The sequence below is a fragment of the Apis florea genome, unplaced genomic scaffold (genome assembly GCF_048593485.1).
Source record: "Apis florea isolate Af1SG1 unplaced genomic scaffold, ASM4859348v1 contig_2274_pilon, whole genome shotgun sequence".
In the NCBI taxonomy this organism is placed as follows: domain Eukaryota; kingdom Metazoa; phylum Arthropoda; class Insecta; order Hymenoptera; family Apidae; genus Apis; species Apis florea.
Genome location: NW_028256550.1, coordinates 1,493,963 through 1,516,877, shown reverse-complemented (window position 1 = coordinate 1,516,877; position 22,915 = coordinate 1,493,963). Strand labels below are relative to the sequence as shown.

Here is a 22,915-nt window from a genome sequence, read left to right as displayed (position 1 = left end):
TAAGGCATATTTTAAATTAATTATAAAATTTAAATAATAAATATTATTATGTTAGTCTCGAGAATTGAAAATAGTAATTCTATCATTTTGTTTGGGAATGTACATACATCCATGGTATATATACATATATATATATATATATATAATTGTGGTCGAAATTATGATTTAATATTTAATATTTACTTAGATTATTCAGCTACATCATATGTATTCCTTTTACATATTTTCAGTCGCAATTTTTATATGAAAATCTATTCAACAAATTGAATTATCAGTTTCAAAAAAACATATGAGGCGATTAAAAGGTGAGAAAAAGAGATATCTTTGAGCAAAATTTATAAATGACTTATAATCAATATAAAAATTTTATTATAAAAGTTATATTTCTATTTTTATTGCCACGCTTTTTGCAACTTAACAAGATTATTTGTAGTGAATACGAATATGATATGAATATAGCAATAAATATGAATACAAATAAAAATATAAAAATTAAGGAATAAATGCTCAATGGATTTCATGAAATAATACAAATTGATTAATGTCTCATAAATATATGTCGTTGTAATCTATAAATCGTGATATTGCAGTAAGAATGATATTTTATGATACACATATCCGAATGTAAAAGCAATATTCTGGATCGTATAAATCGATTGCAATCAAGCATAGAATTATTTATCTCTATAATCTTTGCAGAAATAATTAATAATAACTAATCTAGGAAAAAAGATAAGATTTTATTCTTTTTAAAATACCATCATTGCATTAACAATTAAGAAATGAAACGAAAAAATGAACATATTCAAATATAATAAAAATAGAGTATATAAAAATGTAATTTATTATAATTCAAACGATTTCGATGATTGTTTTAATTTGTCTAATTTAACCTCGAAAAGTCATCGGCGATACATATTATTATTATAATGCAACAAAAAAAAGAGCTGTTTCAAGTCATTTCTGGGATTATCAATTAAACTTCATCGATCGATTTCTAGAATACTTTGTACATATGTAGATACTTATACGTGCATATGTATGTATGTATTATACACTTACAATTGTTACATGAACTTCAGTCATGTCATAGAAGTTAAATTGATCAATTTCATCAAGATGAGTTATTCTAAAATTATTCTAAAATTTTCTAAAATTAAAATCAAAAGATTTTCAAAAAATAATAATATATAAATATATTAACTATTATTGCATACTTTGATTATATACATTATTTGTTAAAAAATATTAACGTTATTGATTCATCAAAAATATTTATTAATAATTTATACGAAACATTTGCATTTATATCAAACGTGTAAAAATATCATTTTTTAATTAGTTTATATGCATATATATATATATATATATATACACACACAATAGATCATAGACGATAAGAGCTATTGCGCATGTGCACATAACTAACCTCAACATAACTATATGCACCCATGATGACTAAAGCCAGTAGTGTTCGAAGTAACGCAGTTATTACATTCGATGAAATATTCAAGAACGAAAAAAGAAAATAATAATTATGTTACGATTATTAAAAAGAATTCAATTATTACGAAATTTTTCTACAGCTGTTAGACCGGAGCCAGAAAGAAATCCAGCAATTCTTTATACAGGAGTAAGTAATATTATTAATAAAACTATTTATATAGAATCGAATTCAGAGGAAATAGATCGAAAAGAAATGATGTTGAAACAAAATACAGAAGTGAATTAAAGCTTGTTTTTTAAATTATAATTTAAACAATTTAATTTAGATAACAATATAATTAAATAATTAATTTAAACACTATATATAAAGTGAAATGATATAGGGTGAATGAGATAGCTTCGTTTTGCATAATTTTTGTTTTAATATTAATTTATTGTAATGTATTATCTAATTACTATCAATATAATCTAAACTGGAATGAATTTTTTTTAAATATTTATTAATTTAAAATAAATAAAATATGAAGAATGAAAATTGAAAAATAATAATATTTTTAAGATACATTTTAAGAGGATGATTTGGATGAATTGATAGAAAATAAGAAATAATTCTAGAGATTAAAGCTAAAAATTAATGTTTAATTAAGATTTTTCTTTAATTAATTAAACTTAATTTAAATTTTGTTAAATTTCTTTTAAAAATTATGCAAAAATTATTTTGCCTTTTATAAAATATTTCATTTAATTTATTTCGAAATATTCAAGAAATGTAAAATTTTATCATTTTCTTTTTGTATGTCCTTTTTAAAATAAATAAATTAGATTTCCTAAATCTTTATAGAAATTATAAATTTTTTAATTTTATTTTAAGAAAATATTAAATATTACAACATTTTGAAAAATAAAAAACTAAAAAATTGGATCAGATATTTTAATTAAAGAAAATGTTATATATAACAATATAACAATAACAAAACTGATTGATCAAAAATCGTCAATATTATAATAATAAGTCAATATTATAATATATTATAATATTATAATAATAATAAAGACTATCGAATAGAATAAATATTGATGAGAATATATAATAAAATATATAATAAATCATAATTATAAAATGTTATAATAATTATAAAATATTAAAAAAAAAATAAAAAGAGAATACTGAGTAAATACTAGAGACAGAGCATCATTTATTTTATTATTAAAATTATATAGAAAAGAGCATATGATCTTGAAATATATTAAATATTAAGATCAACATTATAAATAATTTTTTTTATTTATGTCCTCAATATTAATGAAGAAACTTTTAGTACTATAAATTAAATTCTGTTTATATATATTATGTATATACAGGGAGAATATACACTGTAATATATATTTTTAATAATTTATGATAATAATCGATAATAGTAAGATGAAAATTGAGTAAATAGTAGATGATAATAATGATAGTGATAAAATGTTAATGATAAGATAATAGTAATACGTAACACTATGTAAAAAATTTTTGCATACTACTATTATATTGAATTTGCTTACTATTACTATTAAATTTCGTATATACTTATATATCTATGATGGCTACTATTTCTATAAATATATCGTGACGACTTAAATTATAATGATTAAAGTTATAATGATAATGATATAAGTCTCTTATGTTTAATATCTATAATATCATTATAATTAATAAGCCCAGTTATTATAATTTCAATGATTGAAAACTTATTTTATATTTTATTCATATCTGATATTATATAATGTCTGTTATTGTAATATTGTGATTTTGATCGCCGTTTATGAAAGCAATAGATAAACGATTCCATGTATATGTACAGATTAAATTCAATGCAATAATAGGAACAATTTTTTTACAATTGTCTGGAAGATTAAATTATCAAAAAGAATTGTTGTTTATTAAATTTTTTAAAAATATTATAATAATAGATGTTATATCAAATTTTCAAAATTCTATTTTTTAAATAAATATTTTAAAGTTTACTTTATTATAATCAGAAACACTTAATCTTCAATCGTGTAAATGATTAAATTTGATTTAATTTATCAGTTTATATGTTCTATTTTGTTAATAAAATGCAAATAATTGTTTTTTTTTTCACTTTCATTTTTAAGTTTAAAGATCGTTACATAAAATTAACAAACACATGAATTTTATTAGACTAATATTCATATTCATGTATATTTATATTCTTAAACTAAGTCGCAAAAATTCGTAAAATTTGAGAGTTAAATTTTCGAGTTGCAATTGTTTATTTTGAATAATTCTCAATATAGTCGTCACTAAATGAAATTTAAATAAATATTATTTTATCAACGAACGGAACCTCAAAATGTTAATTCAAAAATGAATATATTCATGTATATTATAATGACATGAACCATAAAAAAGATAATAAATAATTCCGAAATCTAATCTATAATCATTAATATATTTATATATTTTTACATATTTTTTGAGATACAAGATACAATCTTACTTACATACTAATAAAGCAATAAAGTTAAGAAAACGAAAAATTTAGTAATTTTATTAAGAATACGTGATACATCACATTTTTTTCATTTACAATTACTTATTGCGTTATGCTAATGTTGCAATATTAATATTTCAAGTAGAAGTTCTGTTTTAATAAACTTTCATAAAATTACTAAAAAGTTTGTAAGATTCTCAATTCTTATAAACAAATCTAATAATTTTATAAATCAGAGTTTTACTTGATTATATTAAATTCGATTATTCTTTTACATTTTTTTACCATTTTTCACTTAACTTTTTTGTAGTTTTCTTTACTATGTACATAAAGCTTCGAATAATTTACTTAAAATTCGTATATTTATTATAAATAGATAATTGTTATAATTATAGAATAAAATTTACATTTGTTAACAGTTTTTATTAAAAAAGAAAATAAAAATGAACATTATAAATCTACATCTTTTCTTGTGTTCTAAACTTAGAAAATATTCAACGATTTATAGATATCTTATATAATACTTAATATATAATATTATTATATTATATTATATAAAACTATGCTTAAAATTTTCGATTACTTTGTTTTAATGGTTTTTAATTAATTTTAACATTGCAACATTATAGATTTTTATTGACAACGAATGGCATCGAGCACAATCAGGAAAAACATTTCCCACGATAAATCCTACAACCGGTGAAATAATTGCGGAAATACAAGAAGGGGATGCTGCGGATATTGATTTAGCAGTAAATGCAGCCAATAGAGCTTTTAAATTAGGATCACCATGGAGAACTATGGATGCTTCTCAACGAGGTGTGCTATTGAACAATTTGGCTTCCTTAATGGAACGTGATCGTGCCTATCTTGCGGTAAAAATCTCCATTCATTACATATAGCATTATTATTCTATTTCGTGCATGTATAAATATAGATAAAAAATTGAAAATTTATATTCTAGGCTTTGGAAACATTGGACAATGGAAAACCTTATTCAGCGGCATATGAATTCGACATACCTAGCAGTATAGCCACATTGCGATATTATGCAGGATGGGCTGATAAAAATCACGGACAAGTTATTCCTATCGATGGAAAATATTTAGCTTATACTCGTCATGAACCAGTTGGTGTTTGTGGACAAATTATTCCGTGGAATTTTCCTATCTTAATGATGGCTTGGAAATTAGCACCTGCTTTAGCTACTGGTATATTTATTATCTTTTAACCTAATCGCATCAAATGACGAGTTGTAATCGCGTTGTTATGGCATTTAAATCGAATGCGATTAACATTCAACTCGCAAATGTGCGCTGCACTATATGAATGCATTCAATAGCTTATAGATAGCTCTTAAATGTATTCTAAAATAAAGTAGATATTTTTTCCTTATATGTCACATGATTTTTTCAGTGGAAAAAATAATTCTTTGTCTGATATAAAGCAGTATAAAAAGTATGGTGTTGCTCTACATTTAGAGGACTATTTTGAGATCTACTACTATTTATACTAGCTGATATGTATTTGTGAATTCAATCTTTTAGTATTATTCATGCAAAATTTTGGAATTTTGTCTTTACTGATTGATTTTATATGATTTTTTAAAAACTACTATGCTCTCATCCTCACTGGTATTTAAATCTGATTTCACAGCAACCAGTAGGATATTTAAATATGATGTCATTGGGTTAAAAAAGAATTTTCTAATTTTTTTGATTTTGAAATATGTTATAAAGGATAAGACTTTGAACAACTTTATTTATACAAACGCTATTTTATTTCAATTTTCAAGATGTTTGTAAAAAATTGTTGTTACTTGTACATATATATGCATTCATCAATACATTGCCGGTTATTTATTGTTTCTATAAATCATATATCATGGCAATAACATCCAAAATATATAATGGATAAACTAATTAAAAAACTTTCCATCTGAATTTCAATTGGCTGGTTGAAATATCTTATTCTCATCAACATTGAGTTATTCTATAGATTTGCAGAATGTAAAAATAAAATTTAAAATATAAAATTAGATCAGAATTATATAAAAATAATATAAGCATAATACTTGATAAAAATAAAAAAATAAAATTTCCAATTTCAATGATTTGTAGGAAATGTCATAGTATTGAAACCTGCAGAGCAAACACCTTTAACAGCTTTATATATAGCTCAATTATGTAAAGATGCTGGTTTTCCTCCTGGAGTAGTTAATGTTGTTCCTGGTTTTGGTAAAACTGGTGCAGCACTAGTCGCTCATAATTTAGTTGACAAAATAGCATTTACTGGTTCGACTGAAGTTGGAAAATTGATAAAACAAGGTGCTGCAATGAGTAATTTGAAAAGAACTACATTAGAACTTGGTGGAAAATCTCCGAACATAATTTTGTCAGATGTTGATCTTGATCATGCTGTAGAAACAGCTCATTTCGGATTATTTTACAATATGGTAATACTATATTTTTTTATCTTTAAATAAATATATTTATATATTTATTATTATATTATATTTTCTATTATTATAAATATTTTTTAGGGTCAGTGTTGCTGCGCCGGTTCAAGAACTTTCGTTGAAGATAGTATTTATGATGAATTTGTGGAGCGAAGTGCAGCACGTGCTAAATCTAGGGTCGTCGGCAATCCGTTTGATTCAAATGTAGAACAAGGTCCACAGGTATTTAATTATTAATTTCTATAAAATTTGATTTTCCTTATATCCTTTCTCATTTTATCTATTATTGACAGATCGATGAACAACAAGTAAATAAAATTATGTCCATGATTGAATCAGGCAAGACTCAAGGAGCAAAATTAGTTTCTGGTGGTACAAGGATTGGTGATAAAGGCTATTTTATTTCGCCTACAGTATTTGCCAATGTTAAAGATCATATGACAATTGCTAAGGAAGAAGTACATATTAATACAAAAATTATTTCCACATATTCTTCTTAAAGATGCAACAAGCGCAATAGCTATAATATAATATATTTGTTGTAGATTTTTGGACCAGTTCAACAAATTCTAAAATTTAGCAGTTTAAATGAAGTTATTACGCGTGCTAATAATACTGATTACGGATTAGCAGCAGCAGTATTTACGAAAGATATCGATAAAGCAAATTATATTATACAAAGACTTCGAGCTGGCGTTGTATGGTATGTTATGTTATACAAGAATAATGCTTTAAAATAAAATATTTGACTTGATTTGATTCAAAATCGTTTAGCAATTTTAATATGCATTAAATCAATAATTGATTGAATAGTATATCTGGTCTGCATTTTAAATATGTACTATAAATATTCTGATATTCATGAACATAATTTTTTCATGAGTATAATGATGATACATACATATATATATTATATTATTAAATCAAGCAATAAAATATAATTCCTATTAGATACATTTAAGCAGAAAGTTAAATTAAAAATATTATGATAAGAATCTTAAAAGATATATTAAACAATTATTTTTCTATTTTTTATTATATTATTATTACAATATTACAGGGTAAATGCGTACAATGTCCTTTCACCCCAAGTACCATTTGGTGGTTTTAAAATGTCGGGACATGGAAGGGAACAAGGGCAATACGGTCTCGAAGCATATACCGAAGTCAAAAGCGTTATAATTAAGATTAATGAAAAAAATAGTTAAAATTCGATTAAAATTTATTTTCATTTTTTCTGACTATTTACGAAAATTTTATTTTATAAGTACTTATAATTATTTTTGTACCATTGTATTATTTTCTTTAAAATATATTATGAAATACTTAAAATATAATAAAATAATAAATTTACATCTTTGTATATTAAAAAATATAAATGTTTAAAAGTAAAACTAATGAAAATACAAACCAAATATTTGAAATACTAATATATTTTTATATAATTTAAATTAGTAAGAAAATGTAATTATTCTAAATTTAAAGGAACAAAATTCATGCGCGTAAGCGCATATATTTTTTACTGTAAAACTTATAAATATAATCTTATTGTATAACTTATAAAAATATAATTAATAAATAATTTAATCTTTTTACATTTGGTTTTTGATAAAATTTTTACACTTCTTCAACAATTATGGAATTCATGAAATTTAAACATTTGTTGAAAATTTAAATAATTATAATACTATTATAATCAAAATGTTTTTATGTGTATTCACATATATGACCACAGCCTGTAGGACATTGTCGATTACGACTGAACCATTCGTTCATGTGAATAACATGACCACCATGTGTACATCCTTGGCACCACGCGTAAATTCCTCGAACGACCTAGAAAATAACAATCAGAGAAAAATAAAGATATTAATATAAGAATATTATATAAAACAATTATATTATAATAATTTTTTTTTTTTACCTGATGGCAAATTGAGCAAAGTGCATGATGAGATGAATGACATCGATCACAAAACCATGCTGCTCGTTGTAATGGTTTTGTACAAGCTAAACAACTTGCATGTATTACAGTTGATTGTTGATTTAATTGAGATACAGATGGAATCCAAACCGATTGAATAATCTATCAATATATAATAATATTATTGCTTTTTTCATTTAAGTGATATTAAGAAATTTTGATGAATTTATCAATAACCTGTGTTGCTACATTCCAAAGTTTAAATCTTGCAAGCATATCTAAATATTCCAATATCCAATGTTCCTGAACAGCAGTTTCAATATTCAAATTTTTCCGCTTTTCTCCTAGCGCAATAAGAATTGATGCGGAAGTTTGTATGTCTCTGAGAGCAGCATGATGTTTCAAAGCTTCTTCGATTAAATTTGTAGGATCCCAAAATTGTGGTTTAGGTATATTTGAAACTATTAATTGACTTGGTTGATCTTCGATCATTAACGAAGCACAATCCTCGTTAATATCCGGTGGATGATTTGGAAATTGTTCCGGTGGTGGAGACCTATCTTTTATTTCGTGTCGCAAAGGAAATGCTTCTTTGGATAATGTCCAATCATTATCATTATTTATCATATTATGTATGTAATTAGAAGTATATTCCATTGTCATTGGTTCAAATTCACTTTCTCCAAATAAAAAATCTCCTTTAGATGGTCCTTTATGATCAATAAATGCACGTCTATAACTAAATACTTTCATATGAAAAAATTATATCAATATATTAATTGTGATTAATACCACATAATATTTGTAAACATTACCTAGGTAAAATAGATCCTATAGAATGTTGGTTTTCTGGTGTTTCATCTGTCTCTGTTTCATCATCACCTCCACTAGTTGCACCTGTTACTTCTCCTTGTAAAGATTTTACATCATTTTCATGTACTTAAAAAAGATATTGCAAACATCGTTAAAAGTCTGTAAAACTTTAATTACTCATGACAATTATACCCAATATCTTATTATTAATGATATTATATTAATAGATTATGCTGATATTTTTACCTGTATTTGATTGTTCTATACTAGGTCCCATTGTAATCTGTGCTAAATTTAATGTATTCACGATATCTTCTTTAGAAGCAGTTGGCGGTGTTTTCAAAATAGTTCCCATAGGATTTGTATATAAAGTTTTTATAATATTCCATACTGTACTAATCTAATTCAAATTAATTTTTATATATTATTTTTTAATAGTTTGATATAACTTAAAGTACAATACTTTCATATGAAAGTATTGAAAATGAAATACTACATACATCATTTCTACCGGCATTCCTAGCAATAGTTGCATTATGATCGCAAATTTCATTTAATCTTCCAGAAAGCAAATAGCCTTCTGCACAAGCTCTAAACCATTTTGGTTCCCGTGGCATATTTATAGCAAATCTATGCATAACGCTAGATGCCATGCAAAATGTATCATTTGTTGCTGGTGTTTTCCTGTACATAAATGTTAAATAATATTTAATATTTCAGTTTAATTCAGGAACTCGGAGACGATAAAATTGAATTTTATTAAAGTTGTTATTCATATTAATTCATAGGAATTTTATTAACCTCATTATATTAGTCAATTGTTTCATTGTAGTTGTAACATGAACATTTACTTTACAAGCATATGCAATATCTCCTTTTGGATTCAATGCAATACCTTGTGGATTTGCTTTACTCGCGGGTCTGGTAGCATCCTTGAATATATGATGATATAATGTACAATCCTGCATTAAAAATATATTTTATTAATACTTTTCAATGTAAATAATGTTTTATATATTATAATGCTACTGTTACCCTGCTAGTTGACAAAAAAGATTGTGGATTGCCTCTCCATGCAACACCAGTAGGAACATCTTTATGTTCATTAAAACTTGCAAATGGTATGTAAGGTCTACGAATATCCCATACATTTATACTACAATCTACTACAAGAGCACAACTGGATATATGATATTTTCTTTGAGGTCTCCATTTTATACGACCTACTGATGCAATTGTATGTATAATATAATCACAAGTAGGTTTACCTAATAAGTCCCAAACCTATATATAATTTTATATATATTAATTTTAAGCTAAAAATAATATTTAATAAATAATTTCTTGATTTGTAATAATATAAATAATTATAATATTACCTTTATGGTTTTATCTCTAGAAGCAGTTGCAAGCCAAATTGTTTCAGGATGCCAATCACAAGCAAATATGGGACCACTATGTGCAGTAAAATGTTGAAAATAACGATCTGGTTTTCGTAAATCCCATTGTTGTACATGTCCATTTTCAGAGACAGCAGCAAAAGTATGAGGTGAATGGGGACAAAATTGTACATCTCTCACTGATTCAGTATTACTAAAATTAATAATATTTTTTAATACTTTTCAATAAAAATTGAATTTCAAGAAATATATATTGAAATATTTTTTTTAAATATTACCTATAAAAGGTTCTAGTAGCTTCTTTTATTCTCAAATCAAAACATTTCATAGTACCATCTTGAGAACCTGATATTAGCCACATAGGTTCTGTCATATGGAAACTTACTTTATTTACAGTTCTTTTATGATCAATAAAAACATGTTCTTGTTTAGATCTGGATGATTTATTTAAATTCCAAACTACCACTGCTCCGTTTGTAGCTGCAGTTGCTAATATATGATCTAAAAATATAAATATTAAATATTTTTTTATTTTTTATTTGGTTTTATTTAAAGATAAATTATAAAAGTAATTATCCAAGAAATTGAAAAGAATTACAATCATAAAAAGAAAACAAAAGCATAAAGTTTACCATCAATGAGATTCCAAGCAACATCATTACAAGAAAAATTTAAATTTAAGTTTTTTCCGACACGTAAATTACAAGCTTCTTCAAATCTGTCTTCTAATAAAGTAAATATTTTGAAAACTGTAATATAAAATAAATGATCAGCTATTAATGATATATATCATTTTTCTTTATATAATCATTTCTTTTTCAATTAATTTTTCATTGAATAACTTACCATTACGTCCTGCTATGACAACTTGACTATTATCTTTATTAAGTGCTAATGCATTTGCTGGACCTTCTTGTGTGATGCATACAGTTTTAGAAATCATGATGAAATTTTTTTACTTTTTAAATAATCACAATATATCAATTTTCATTTAAAAATTATATCTTAATTTCATATTTCATAAAGAAAAAATTTTAATTAATAATATTAATAAACATTAAATAACTTATTTGTAATTTGCATTATTAATAAATTTAGCATATAATAACAGTAATATCAATATAAAACACAATATTAAAACTTTCTAAAGATTTTATTCAATTCAAATTAATTCAAATCAAATATTATAAAATACTTTTCTTCTTTCATTATAAATATACAAACATGAAATATTTTGTGTATACAATTCACATCTTTATTCATAATGAAAAAAGAGAGGCAATCTCAATATAAAAATATATCAAACATTAAGAATGATAAATATTTTATTGCATTAGCAAATTTTTCTTTTTAATATAATAAAAATAAAATTAATATGCAATATAAAATTTAATAATGTTACAAACAAGAATATTCATAAAGATATGAAATTCGTGTTTTTCATACTGAATTGTAAGAGAGCGCTGATGGATACAAAATAAACTTACATCATTTCTTGTTCATGTTTCTAATCTATATTATTTTATTTATTAATGCTACATCATATATATGTATATAACATCATATGCGCACGAAAATCGATTTCCTTAAAAGTATAGTTAAAAATTGTATGAATCACTGCAACAAGTTGCTATTAGTAATAATGCGAATGACTTTAATCGAATGACTTTAAAATGATTGCTGTTATTCTTGTTGTATTCTTGTTGTTAAATTAGTATTGCAAAATATATATTATAAATGATTATTTTATAAAAAATCAGAAACAATAAAAAATACATCATACTTCAATGTTGTCATACTGTAATGTTTAAATTAAATTTAATATATTATTGAATAATATTTTATTTACAATATTGTTTAATTAATATATTAAGAATCATTGCCAATCTATTATAATTTATTATATAATATTAAAAAAGTTTCAAAATAATTTTATCGATATAATTCTTTGAAATTGTGATGTATTCAATAAATAAATGATATTTTTTTATAATCTATAATCTATTCTATGAATAAGTGAAAGTTTATTGAAAACATTTTGCTACATGCAGTTCGAGGTCAATCGTTATAGTTGAAATCTTTAACTATGTAAGTACAAATAATTGTAGAAATCGAAGTAATCTGATGATTAATAGATATCACAATACATAGCAGTTATCATTCGTGAGTGATATTAATTTAATATAAAATGGGTGGAAAAAATTGTAAAGGACTTCTACCAATAAATTCTAATAATTTGCCAGGTAAATCAACAAAAACAGATGCGAATTAAATTTTTTTCTTTTTTTTTAAACTTATCTATTCATGATTACATATGTCAGTTATTTATTGATATATTATTCTATATCAAAATTCTATACATATTAAAAGATAAGATATTATAAGAAAAAATTTTTTATTTAAATTTTTTATTTATATTTAATTTAAAAATTTTGAATGTGAAAAAAATTATATATAAAATTTTAATAATCATAATTTTTACGAATGTACATATACAAAATATACATATCAAGTAAATGTGTACATATAACTACATTACGTAAAAATAATTTATACTATTTTTTCTTTTATTTTCATTAGATTGTATTACTGATAAATTTTTATATTTAATAATAAATAATTATGACATCAAATGAATGCAAATCTTATTCCGTCTTATATTATTAAATCTTGATATAATTTTTATTTTTTTAAATAATTAAAAAAATACGCGAACAATTATTAGAATATTTTTTGAAAATGTAGATCGTTCTCTTTAAATGTTACATTCTTGCAACAGAATATCTTTATATGCAAATACAAAATCTATATATTTAGAGTTTTATTATTTTTGTTATGCTATGAAATCAATATCAGAATTATAATCTATGTATAAAATAAATATTTTATAAAAGTTTAAACAAGAAATATTACGAAATAAACCATCTTGAAGATATGTGTTTATATATTATGAAACGATGTATGAAATTAGCGAATAATGCAATTTTAAATGTTCGTTTAAAAGTAAATAATAATAGGTTACACGAAATGCAGCTTGAAAGAAAAACTCGTACTTGTAATGTGTGTAATAAACAAGTGGCCGAAATTAGGCAATTATATAATAATGCACATTGTTGTTGCACTTGTGAGTTAATGAATTTTTATTTACATGTTAATAATACAATTTAATATATATTTTTCTGAACTAAATTATATAAATACGTTAAATAATTTAAAAAAAAATTAACTTATATAATAAAGAAAATATAATTTCAAATATTCCAAATATAAGTTCCAAATATAATTTTAAATATGAAATATTTATATTTATTTAGGTAAACCAGAAAAATATGACTATATTGAAGATGTGGTATGCATGGAAACAGATATTAGAGAAAATGAAATGAAACTCTTGCCCCTTGGACAAAATGGAGGAAAAATCTTATTAATTAAACAAAAAGGACAAATACATGCCATTGGTACAAAATGTACACACTATGGAGCTTTACTTCATACAGGAGCACTAGGAGATGGAAGAATAAGATGTCCATGGCATGGTGCATGTTTTAATATTAAAACAGGAGATATAGAAGACTATCCAGGATTAGATTCATTACCTTGTTTCCAGGTATTTTAATGAGTAAACATAAAATAAGCAATAAAATAAAATGTAAAATTTAATGAAATAGGTAAACGTAGATACATCTGGTTATGTACGTGTGAAAGCAAATCGCAAAGATTTAGAATTCAGTAGAAGGATAAAATATATGTGTGAACGAGATCCCAATAACACTAATACTGTTATAATAGTTGGAGGTGGACCAGCAGCTGCAACATGTGCAGAAAGTTTGCGACAAGAAAATTTTACAGGAAATATTATTATGATTTGTAAGGAAAATATACTACCATATGACAGAGTAAAAGTATCAAAAGCTTTTGACATAGATGTTGAAAAAATAATTTTAAGACCAAACTCATTTTACAAAGAGCACAAGATTGAAACTAAATTGGATGTAGAAGCCATAAGTAAATAAATTAATGTGAAATATTTTTTTTTATAATTTCAAATTTTATAATATCAATATATTATTAATTTTATAGGATTAGATACAAATAATAATATTCTACATTTAAGTAATAAAGAAAAATTAATATACAATTATTTATTTATTTGTACTGGAAGTATGGCCAAAATACCTAAAATACCTGGTGTTGATTTATCTAATATCCATGTATTAAGAAATTATACAGATGCTCAAATTATAAATTCAAAATTATCACTTGAAAAACATATTGTAATACTAGGATTAGGTTTTATTGCTATGGAAGCTGCTGCTTTTTGTGCAAAAAAATGTGCATCTATTACTATCATTGGAAGAGGTAAAACTCCTTTACAATCAGTATTTGGAACAGATATTGGTAATAGAATCAAGCAGCAATTTGAAAATGAAGGTAATAAAAATTAATCCCATACATTGAAGTATACTTAAGTATTAAATTATTATACTTAAATATCAAATTAAAATGTTGAGATAAATCAGTATTTAAATATTATACTTTCAAGGTATTAAATTTATATTTGAACATGATATTACACAATTTGTTGCAAAAAAAGATGACAGTACTGCTGTAGGTACAGTTGTACTTAATGATGATCAAGTTCTTCTTGCTGATATAGTAATTATTGGAATTGGAGCAAAAGTATATACCGAATGGATAAAGCAGTCTCCTATTGAAATGCTACCAGATGAAACCATTAAAGTGGATAAGGTAAAATAACATATATGATAATAAATATATTTTAAACATTAATTTTAAGATAAATTGAATAATAATATAATATTTTATATGTATAATTTTAGTATTTGAAAACAAATGTAGAAAATATATATGCTGGTGGAGATGTAGCTTATGCACCTTTATTTGGCTCTGATGAAATTTCAGCTGCAATAGGTCACTATCCATTAGCACATTATCATGGTAAAATAGCAGCATTAAATATATGTGGTAAAACTACTGCTTTAAATGCTATACCATTTTTTTGGACAACACTGTTTGGAAAAAGTTATAGATATGTGGGTACGTAATATTTTTATATTTAATAATGAGAAATAAAATATCATATTTATATTTTAATTACATTATAATTATTTTAAATTATATAGGATATGGAACACCAGAGAAAATTAGAATTTATGGTTCTTTAGAGAAATTGGAATTTTTTGCATATTATATTAAAAATAATGAAGTTATTGCTATGAGTAGTGTTTCAGCAGATCCTATTGTGTCAGATTTTGCAAATTTTCTATATGAAGGAAAAATATTGACAGAAACAGAGATTAATAGAGATCCATTTAGTTGGATAAGAAACAAACCAAAGGATTTACATAATAGATTCCGAAATGAAATTATTGTAAATCCATGAATCAAACATAAGAGAGAAAATTATTCAAGTGGAAAATTGAATGAAATTGCTATGCTTAATACTGTATTCCATAATATATTTCTATTTTTAGTTTTATAATCTCCTTTTTTCAATTTGTTTTACTAACAAAAATGAAATCAAATAATACTACATAATATATTTAGCTTTTATATTATTCATATTGTATATATGGAAATTTTATTTAATACAATTCTTTATTTATTAAAGCAAATAATTATATATTTATACAATAAAAATTAATCCCATGCATTAGCTATTTTTAAGTGATTTAATCGATCTGAAATAGTTATTTTTTTGTTAAATTTCTCATTTGTTTCTTGTCGCCATTTATTCAACTGAGTAAGATAATTTTGTTTTCTAACTTCTTTCATATGACCTTTTGATTGTTCGATAGTAAGATAAGGATGTCTCAGTATTAACATGTTTTCTTCTTCTCTTTCAAGATCATTTTTAAAATCCATTATATCCTTGAAAGTAGGCTTTTTAATTTTACCATATTTCCTATATTTGATGTAATATTTATATTATTATTACTAATAATATTTAAATATATAAATATGTAATAAGCATAATTTTAGTTTGTAACATTACAATGAGAAACTAGAAATAAATTTTTTTAAATAATATTTTTTATAAATAATTAGTAATAACAAATATATTATGAATCATTATTTCATCATTATTTATGTTTTTGCATCAATTGCAATATCACAATATAAAAAAATGATCGCATAATTAAAACATAACCTTAAAATTTTATTAGAATGGATATTTATACATACCCACGATATCTATATGGGATATTATGAACTTTATACAAAAATATATTTGTAATACGCATCTTTATTATAATTTCTTTTTTTTAAATTAAATGTACAAATTTTTATTAAATTTAATCACACAAAGTACACATTAACACGTAATACTTTTTCGAATGATTTCCAATCCATATTGGATAATATCAAGTAAAAAAATTAATTAAAATTTCAGATAAAATTATTTTATTAGCATTGAATAATTGATAGTTAATAATATAGTGCGAAATGGCAATTAATTATTGTTTTGAATTAATTATAATTTTAAATTTCGAATAAAAGATGATGACTACAGCTTTAACTTAATTCAAAGATTTCAAATATTTTAAAAATAAATAAATTTTTAATTATATAATAAATAATAAATAAAACTAATATTTTAATTGTAAACAATAATTACTTTTTTATTTACATAAATATCATTTAAATAATTCCAAAAATAATTTATTTTTTATTTTTTACATACAAATAAAATATTATTTTTTATTTCTATTTAGATAGATTTAGATGATGTTAGATAAAAAAATATATTTTTAAATTATATTAGATAAAAATATGTATTATGACATTGAGAGAAATCAGTAATTATACAGATAAGGTGTATATCATCTATAGAGATAATAAAAAATAGATACGCTGATTTGATTTGGTGAGTGATACGATAATTTCATTGGCGGAAAAAGAAATATATAAAAATATAAAAAAACTATAGAAAATGCATGAATATATATATTCCAATTAATTTTAATTATTGAAGTTAAATTTGATTTATATTGAATTTATAATGATGATTATTTTAATTTTATTATCTAATTCTGAATATAGAAATTTTTACATAATAATCATAACTTTTTTAAGAAAATAATTTAAAAAAAAATCGCAGTCATTAATATGAATTAATAGATCATTGAACTTTATTTTTTTTAAAATTTGACAAGGAAATGCCACTTATATTTTTTTCGCAATAAATTTTCAATATTATTACAAATGATCTCAAATAATCTTCAACATATAATTTTCTAAGATGAATGCCACCTCATAACAAGATATTAATTAAGCATAAAATTTGAAGAAACATTCGTTGGACATTCATAAAATTATTCTTTGATTATGATCTTCTAACTTGAATTCATTAGATTTTCTTTATAGAGTTTATTTCAGTCGAAGTTGTGTTAATTGAAAACATCATTATTTAAAAAAATAAATTCTCAGCATATCATCAGTGTTATAATAATAACAAATATAAATTAGTTTCATTGATTACAATTCTGGATTATAGTTTGAACATTTATTATAATTCTAGGCATAAAGATATCGCGACATTAAATAATTGAACAATTTATTTTATTTATTTTATTTTATTATACATGAATATAATATTTTGAATATTTTGAATAATTTCATTGAAGTGAAATAATTTTTTACGATAAGAGTTTCTTTGATTTCTTCATTCATTTGAAAGATATATCATTAAGTTCGTTTTAACATCAGTTACAACTATGAAAAAAGAAAAGTTAAGATGATTTTAATTTATTGGAAAAAAACATTTTTTTGAAATTTTTTTTATTGCAATTTATAGTCGATTAAAAATTGATTAAATTTTATTCAAAATATTTTTTTGTTAGAAAAGTTAAAAAAAATTGTGACATACATAAATATATAGAATTAAAAATTAGCTCGAATAGATTCTGATTAATTGATTTTTGATCAATAAAGTTAATCAAATGTCGGAGTGATTATATCTCGAGTATATTTTTAAAGAACAAATACAAAAATAATAGGACAAGAACAGAAATAAGATAAAAATTTGACAAAAATTAACATCATTTCTTAAATGATAAATATAACAAAAAATAAACAAATATAAACAAATATAAATAATAGAAAAAGAATTAATTTAAAGTAGAATAAAAATGTAGGATAAAGTGGACTAAAAATTGAAGATCATCTCTTAACTAATGAAAATATTTTTCAAGAGATAACGCTGATTCTTAATTATTTCATCTTACTTTGATTTAAATGAGATGTTTTTAAGAGATGGCACTGATGGTCAATTTGTATTTATTTTTATCTTATTTTCAAATTGATTTTTAGCAATTTTTTTCACAAAAATTGGCGCTGATGATCAATTCCAATTCTATTTTTGTCCTTTTCTTTGCTCTTCTTGTTTATGTTTCATAATTCTGATTCCACAATTTTCTAATTTTTTAATGATTTAAGTAATTTGAAGAACAAAGATTCGAAACAATAAGAAAAACAGTATCTATACCATGTATCCACTTATCAATTTATTTTTTTATCACTTCAATACTCTACTATGTAAAAATGCTATCGAAACTCTCAAAATTCCTATAATTATTAAAATTTTCACGTTTTGCTTTATCAAGACTTTCGAAAGTTCTAAACTTTAAATTATATTCGAAATCGATTCAAATCTTTATAATCTTCGAATAAGACTTCGAGTCGTTATATATAAACATGTTTTCACGTGATAGAAAAAATTATGATACAATTAGATTGCACAATTAGATTGATTGAACAACTTTTTTTTAAATTATTTTTTGAATTATAATTTAAAATTAATATAAATTTATCAAAATTTTTTCCTCGCTTAATTATCTCAAAATATTCTATCATCATTGATATATTTCGAATATAAAATAATTTAATTTACATTTTTAAAATGTTAAAATGAAAAAGTTGAAATTATTCGTGCATTACAACAACGGGTATAAGATTAATTTAGGAGAGAAGGATAATTAGGAGGGAGGGAAGAGAAAATAGAAGAAATCGTGACTCCATGAAAGAATTGATCTATTTTGATAGCATTTCAAATTTAAGACAAAAAGAAAAGGTGATATTCTTATAATTAATAACAAACACGTTTTCAAATTACGAAGGAGGTTCACACATTCGATTTTCCGCGTTTACACGCGAGGTTTTTGGTTTTCTTGATCACCTTTATTTATTTTTCTCGTAAATGTCGTCTGCCTGTCTTTCTCTCTCCCCCTCTCCACCTCCCGCCCACCATTCTCTCCTCTTTGTCTATTTCTTTCTAAATTATGTTATTCGCATTTGTAAATCACCTGTTGCACTATATCATTCTCTGTTATTACATAGGATTTAAAATAGGATATCATTATCACGATATGTAATTAATAAATGATTTTTGCAACTATTTTATATCTTTTATATCCTTACTTTCAATATTCGTTAATACAATATGGTATAAAAAAGAAAAAGAGAAACAGATAGATTCAGACGGACATAGTTATATATATAGACAGAATGACAGACAGGCAGACTGACTAACTGATTGACTGACTGACTGGCTAACTGATTGATCGACCGATCGACCGACCGACTGACTGCCCGGCTGCCAGATTTGCAAACACATTGTTAAATAGACAGAAAGACAGACAGACAGATAGACAGACAAACAGATGGTCAGCCAGTCAGTCAAATAGACGGACAGACAGATAGACAGACAGACAGACAGACAGACAGACAGACAGATAGATAGGCGAGCAGATAAACTACACGGACAAATGGTGGACTACGCTATTCAATAACTGTGGCTTTCCTTTGAAATGATCTACGCGCATTAAATCCCTCTTGGTTGGTTTCGCTTGTTTTTCTATATAAATTGGGTTTGAAATCCTCTCTATCTTCCGACACCCTTATTCAACCCCAAAATACGCTCTTGCGCGCTCGCGTAACTCGCTTACATACATATATAATTGCGTAACATTTTTGTGTGTGTGTGTATGTCGTATCAATTCTCCTCTTTCTTTCTTTCTTTTTTTTTTTTTTTTTTTTTTTATTCTTTTACACGAATAATAACCGTTTCTTCCTTCTTCACCGTTTGAACACTTTTATTTTCTATTAGGGGAAACTGGGTGCCAGACACGCCACTCTTTCCGCTAAGGATTATCATACAAAATAATTAGAAAAATGTACAAAAATTCATAAAAATAGTAATAGTTACACAGTACAAATTACATCTGGGTAATTAGAGTAGTGTGATCGAGAAACGAGCATGAAAAATTACGGTTCCCTACTAATATTACATTTTGTTCTTCGTGTGTATGTGTATGTGTGTTTCCCATTCTTTTTTTCGTCGTCGTCAACGTTGCTTTTTTCAACGCTTTCTTTCCTCTTTTTTTTTTTCTTTTAACCATTTTCTTTATTACTCCTTTCCTTTTTTCTTTTTTTTTTTTTGTATTGTTTGTTTGTATTCTTAATCGTCGCCGTCCCAACGAGTATCATCCGTCATTCTCCGTAATAAAGGAGGAACCGTCTCGTGGAATGATTTAGGCTAAATTATTCGCAACTAGTTTACGTTGTTGCACGCGTACATACACGTTTGATCCTTGCATATTTTTTTTTTTTTTTCTTAAATTTTTCTTTTTGTCCACTCTATGTTTCTCTTGTTACATATCGATTATCGTTAGATTTCCCCCCCCCCCCCTCCCCCCTCCCTCCCTTCGCAAAAGATCACATCGCATACATGTACACGTATATCAGCGCAAAGTAACACTTGCTGTACTTCCATTATCGCCATTTGTTCACATCGATGCATCAACCGGATATGTGACAGGAGAGAGAAGAATTATAACTCTACTTTCAACTGTTGAACAGTGGAAGAAAGAAGATTTTTAAAAACTTGGATCGATCAAAACGAATTTTATATTATACTCTTTCTTTATATATATTATAAATATGCTTTTTATTACTAACAAGATTAGTAAATAGTTTCATTAGAAATATACTTTTATATTTTCTGTTCATATGAATAACCGACACGTATAATATCGTATCTGAAAAATGGAGAATGAATCTAAGCGAGCGAATGTAGGAATCGTTCGTTAACTATAACCCATATAGAAAACGTTCGGGTTGGGGACACAGCGATCGAATAAACGAACGATGAAAATGCGAGTACAGCAAATCGAATATATATATATAATATATATATATTTGATATATATATATGTATCACCTACGTGGCACGACACGTGTATCGATTTCATTCCCTAAACGTGATCTTAATTTTACTAATGCCACAAGTACAAGTAGTGCGACCACATCGTTCTCCGCCGATGTGGACGTAAAATACAAACCAGTCCCGATCCTTCTGAACCAAATAATACTTTGAGGAAGCTTACGGAGAGCCAGCCGAAATCCTCTCTAAACACTAGTCTAGATTCATTTCGATTCGGTCGGGATATACAATATGATGAATACGTAATATATTTTATTAGAGAAGAGGAAAGGAAGGATTGCCCCTCGTTCCACGCGGTCCCTCGGTATTTCAAGATGTATATATCTTCGCGCGTATTTTATTTTTTTCGCTCGTTTCGTTAAAAATTTCTAAAAACTTGGCCTATAAACTTCTTCTTTAAAAGAACATAGTGCCGCGTATCTCGTGGAAGGGATTATCGATCGTGTTCGCGAAATATAGAAAGTTTAAAGTTTCGACGCGGTAACAAGGGGATCGCGCGAGACGAAGGCGAAGCAGTGCCGGTGACACCGAGAATTTCGAATTTAGATCGATCGCGAGAGCGTCGCAACGATTCATCGTTCATTCGTCGAAGAACGATCGCGAGCTCGGTGCGACCAGCACTGACCAACCAACCACTGACGCGCGTTCCTCCTCTTCGATCGCGAACACCGACGCTAGAATGCTCGTCGTGAAGGAATATTTTCGCTTCGAGTTTATCGTCGCGCGATCGAATTACATCGTATGCGAGCGCACACACAAACACATATACACGCACGTTCACACGTACACACGTATAGACGTATACACGCATACACGCACAGTTCGAGCACTCCCGACACACGAGCTTTTCTTTCTTCGTTTTGTTTTTTTTCTATCTTCTTCTTTCTCTCATTCTTCGATTCTGTTTGCCCTTAACGTGACGCGACTCGAGGCGACGATATATATAACACATAGTACGTACGTCTCCTCTAAAGAAAAAAACTTTCTTTCGTCCCGCTTCCGGCTTTGCTCCCCTTCGTTCGCTCGCAACAACATCTGTATCCCTCTTTTCGTCGTTCGCACGCGACGCGCACTAAAACGTGTTATTATTTTATACTTACGCATCTAGAACGCTACTCTGTGTGACCA

General features: G+C 25.1%; 4 protein-coding genes across 9 annotated transcripts; 2 read left to right on the top strand and 2 right to left on the bottom strand.

Moving 5' to 3' along the window:
* The first annotated feature begins 1,389 nt into the window (after positions 1-1,389).
* On the top strand, positions 1,390-8,000 carry Aldh (Aldehyde dehydrogenase). The gene is made up of 8 exons (XM_003695294.3): positions 1,390-1,633; positions 4,577-4,822; positions 4,912-5,158; positions 6,068-6,402; positions 6,490-6,627; positions 6,699-6,863; positions 6,951-7,108; positions 7,466-8,000. Exons 1-8 carry the CDS (start codon positions 1,538-1,540, stop codon positions 7,611-7,613), a joined length of 1,533 nt encoding a protein of 510 aa, XP_003695342.1. The 5' UTR covers positions 1,390-1,537; the 3' UTR covers positions 7,614-8,000.
* Wdr24 (WD repeat domain 24) lies at positions 7,465-11,786 on the bottom strand. 3 transcript variants are annotated; one of them, XM_012488745.3, is made up of 12 exons: positions 11,389-11,768; positions 11,175-11,291; positions 10,821-11,043; positions 10,522-10,735; positions 10,178-10,426; positions 9,944-10,104; positions 9,643-9,826; positions 9,389-9,542; positions 9,145-9,268; positions 8,567-9,068; positions 8,330-8,491; positions 7,465-8,241 (listed from the first exon to the last, which is right to left on the bottom strand). In XM_012488745.3, exons 1-12 carry the CDS (start codon positions 11,483-11,485, stop codon positions 8,113-8,115), a joined length of 2,316 nt encoding a protein of 771 aa, XP_012344199.1. In that variant the 5' UTR covers positions 11,486-11,768; the 3' UTR covers positions 7,465-8,112. The 3 variants fall into 3 exon arrangements, with proteins under 3 accessions (XP_012344199.1, XP_086759125.1, XP_086759128.1); XM_086902999.1 differs by having other exon boundaries at positions 8,567-9,062; XM_086903002.1 differs by lacking the exon at positions 11,175-11,291 and having other exon boundaries at positions 11,389-11,786.
* Positions 11,787-12,130: 344 nt separating this feature from the next.
* Positions 12,131-16,216, top strand: LOC100863616 (apoptosis-inducing factor 3). Of its 4 annotated transcripts, XM_086903006.1 has the most exons (8): positions 12,535-12,630; positions 12,694-12,785; positions 13,857-14,149; positions 14,211-14,547; positions 14,623-14,973; positions 15,086-15,291; positions 15,384-15,600; positions 15,687-16,216. In XM_086903006.1, exons 2-8 carry the CDS (start codon positions 12,731-12,733, stop codon positions 15,944-15,946), a joined length of 1,719 nt encoding a protein of 572 aa, XP_086759132.1. In that variant the 5' UTR covers positions 12,535-12,630; positions 12,694-12,730; the 3' UTR covers positions 15,947-16,216. The 4 variants fall into 4 exon arrangements, with proteins under 4 accessions (XP_031773449.2, XP_086759133.1, XP_086759132.1 ...); XM_031917589.2 differs by having other exon boundaries at positions 12,131-12,785; XM_086903007.1 differs by lacking the exon at positions 12,694-12,785 and having other exon boundaries at positions 12,178-12,630.
* On the bottom strand, positions 16,102-18,704 carry LOC100868093 (large ribosomal subunit protein mL63). Its single transcript, XM_003695295.4, has 2 exons — positions 16,750-18,704; positions 16,102-16,468 (listed from the first exon to the last, which is right to left on the bottom strand). Exons 1-2 carry the CDS (start codon positions 16,806-16,808, stop codon positions 16,204-16,206), a joined length of 324 nt encoding a protein of 107 aa, XP_003695343.2. The 5' UTR covers positions 16,809-18,704; the 3' UTR covers positions 16,102-16,203.
* Positions 18,705-22,915: the final 4,211 nt, after the last annotated feature.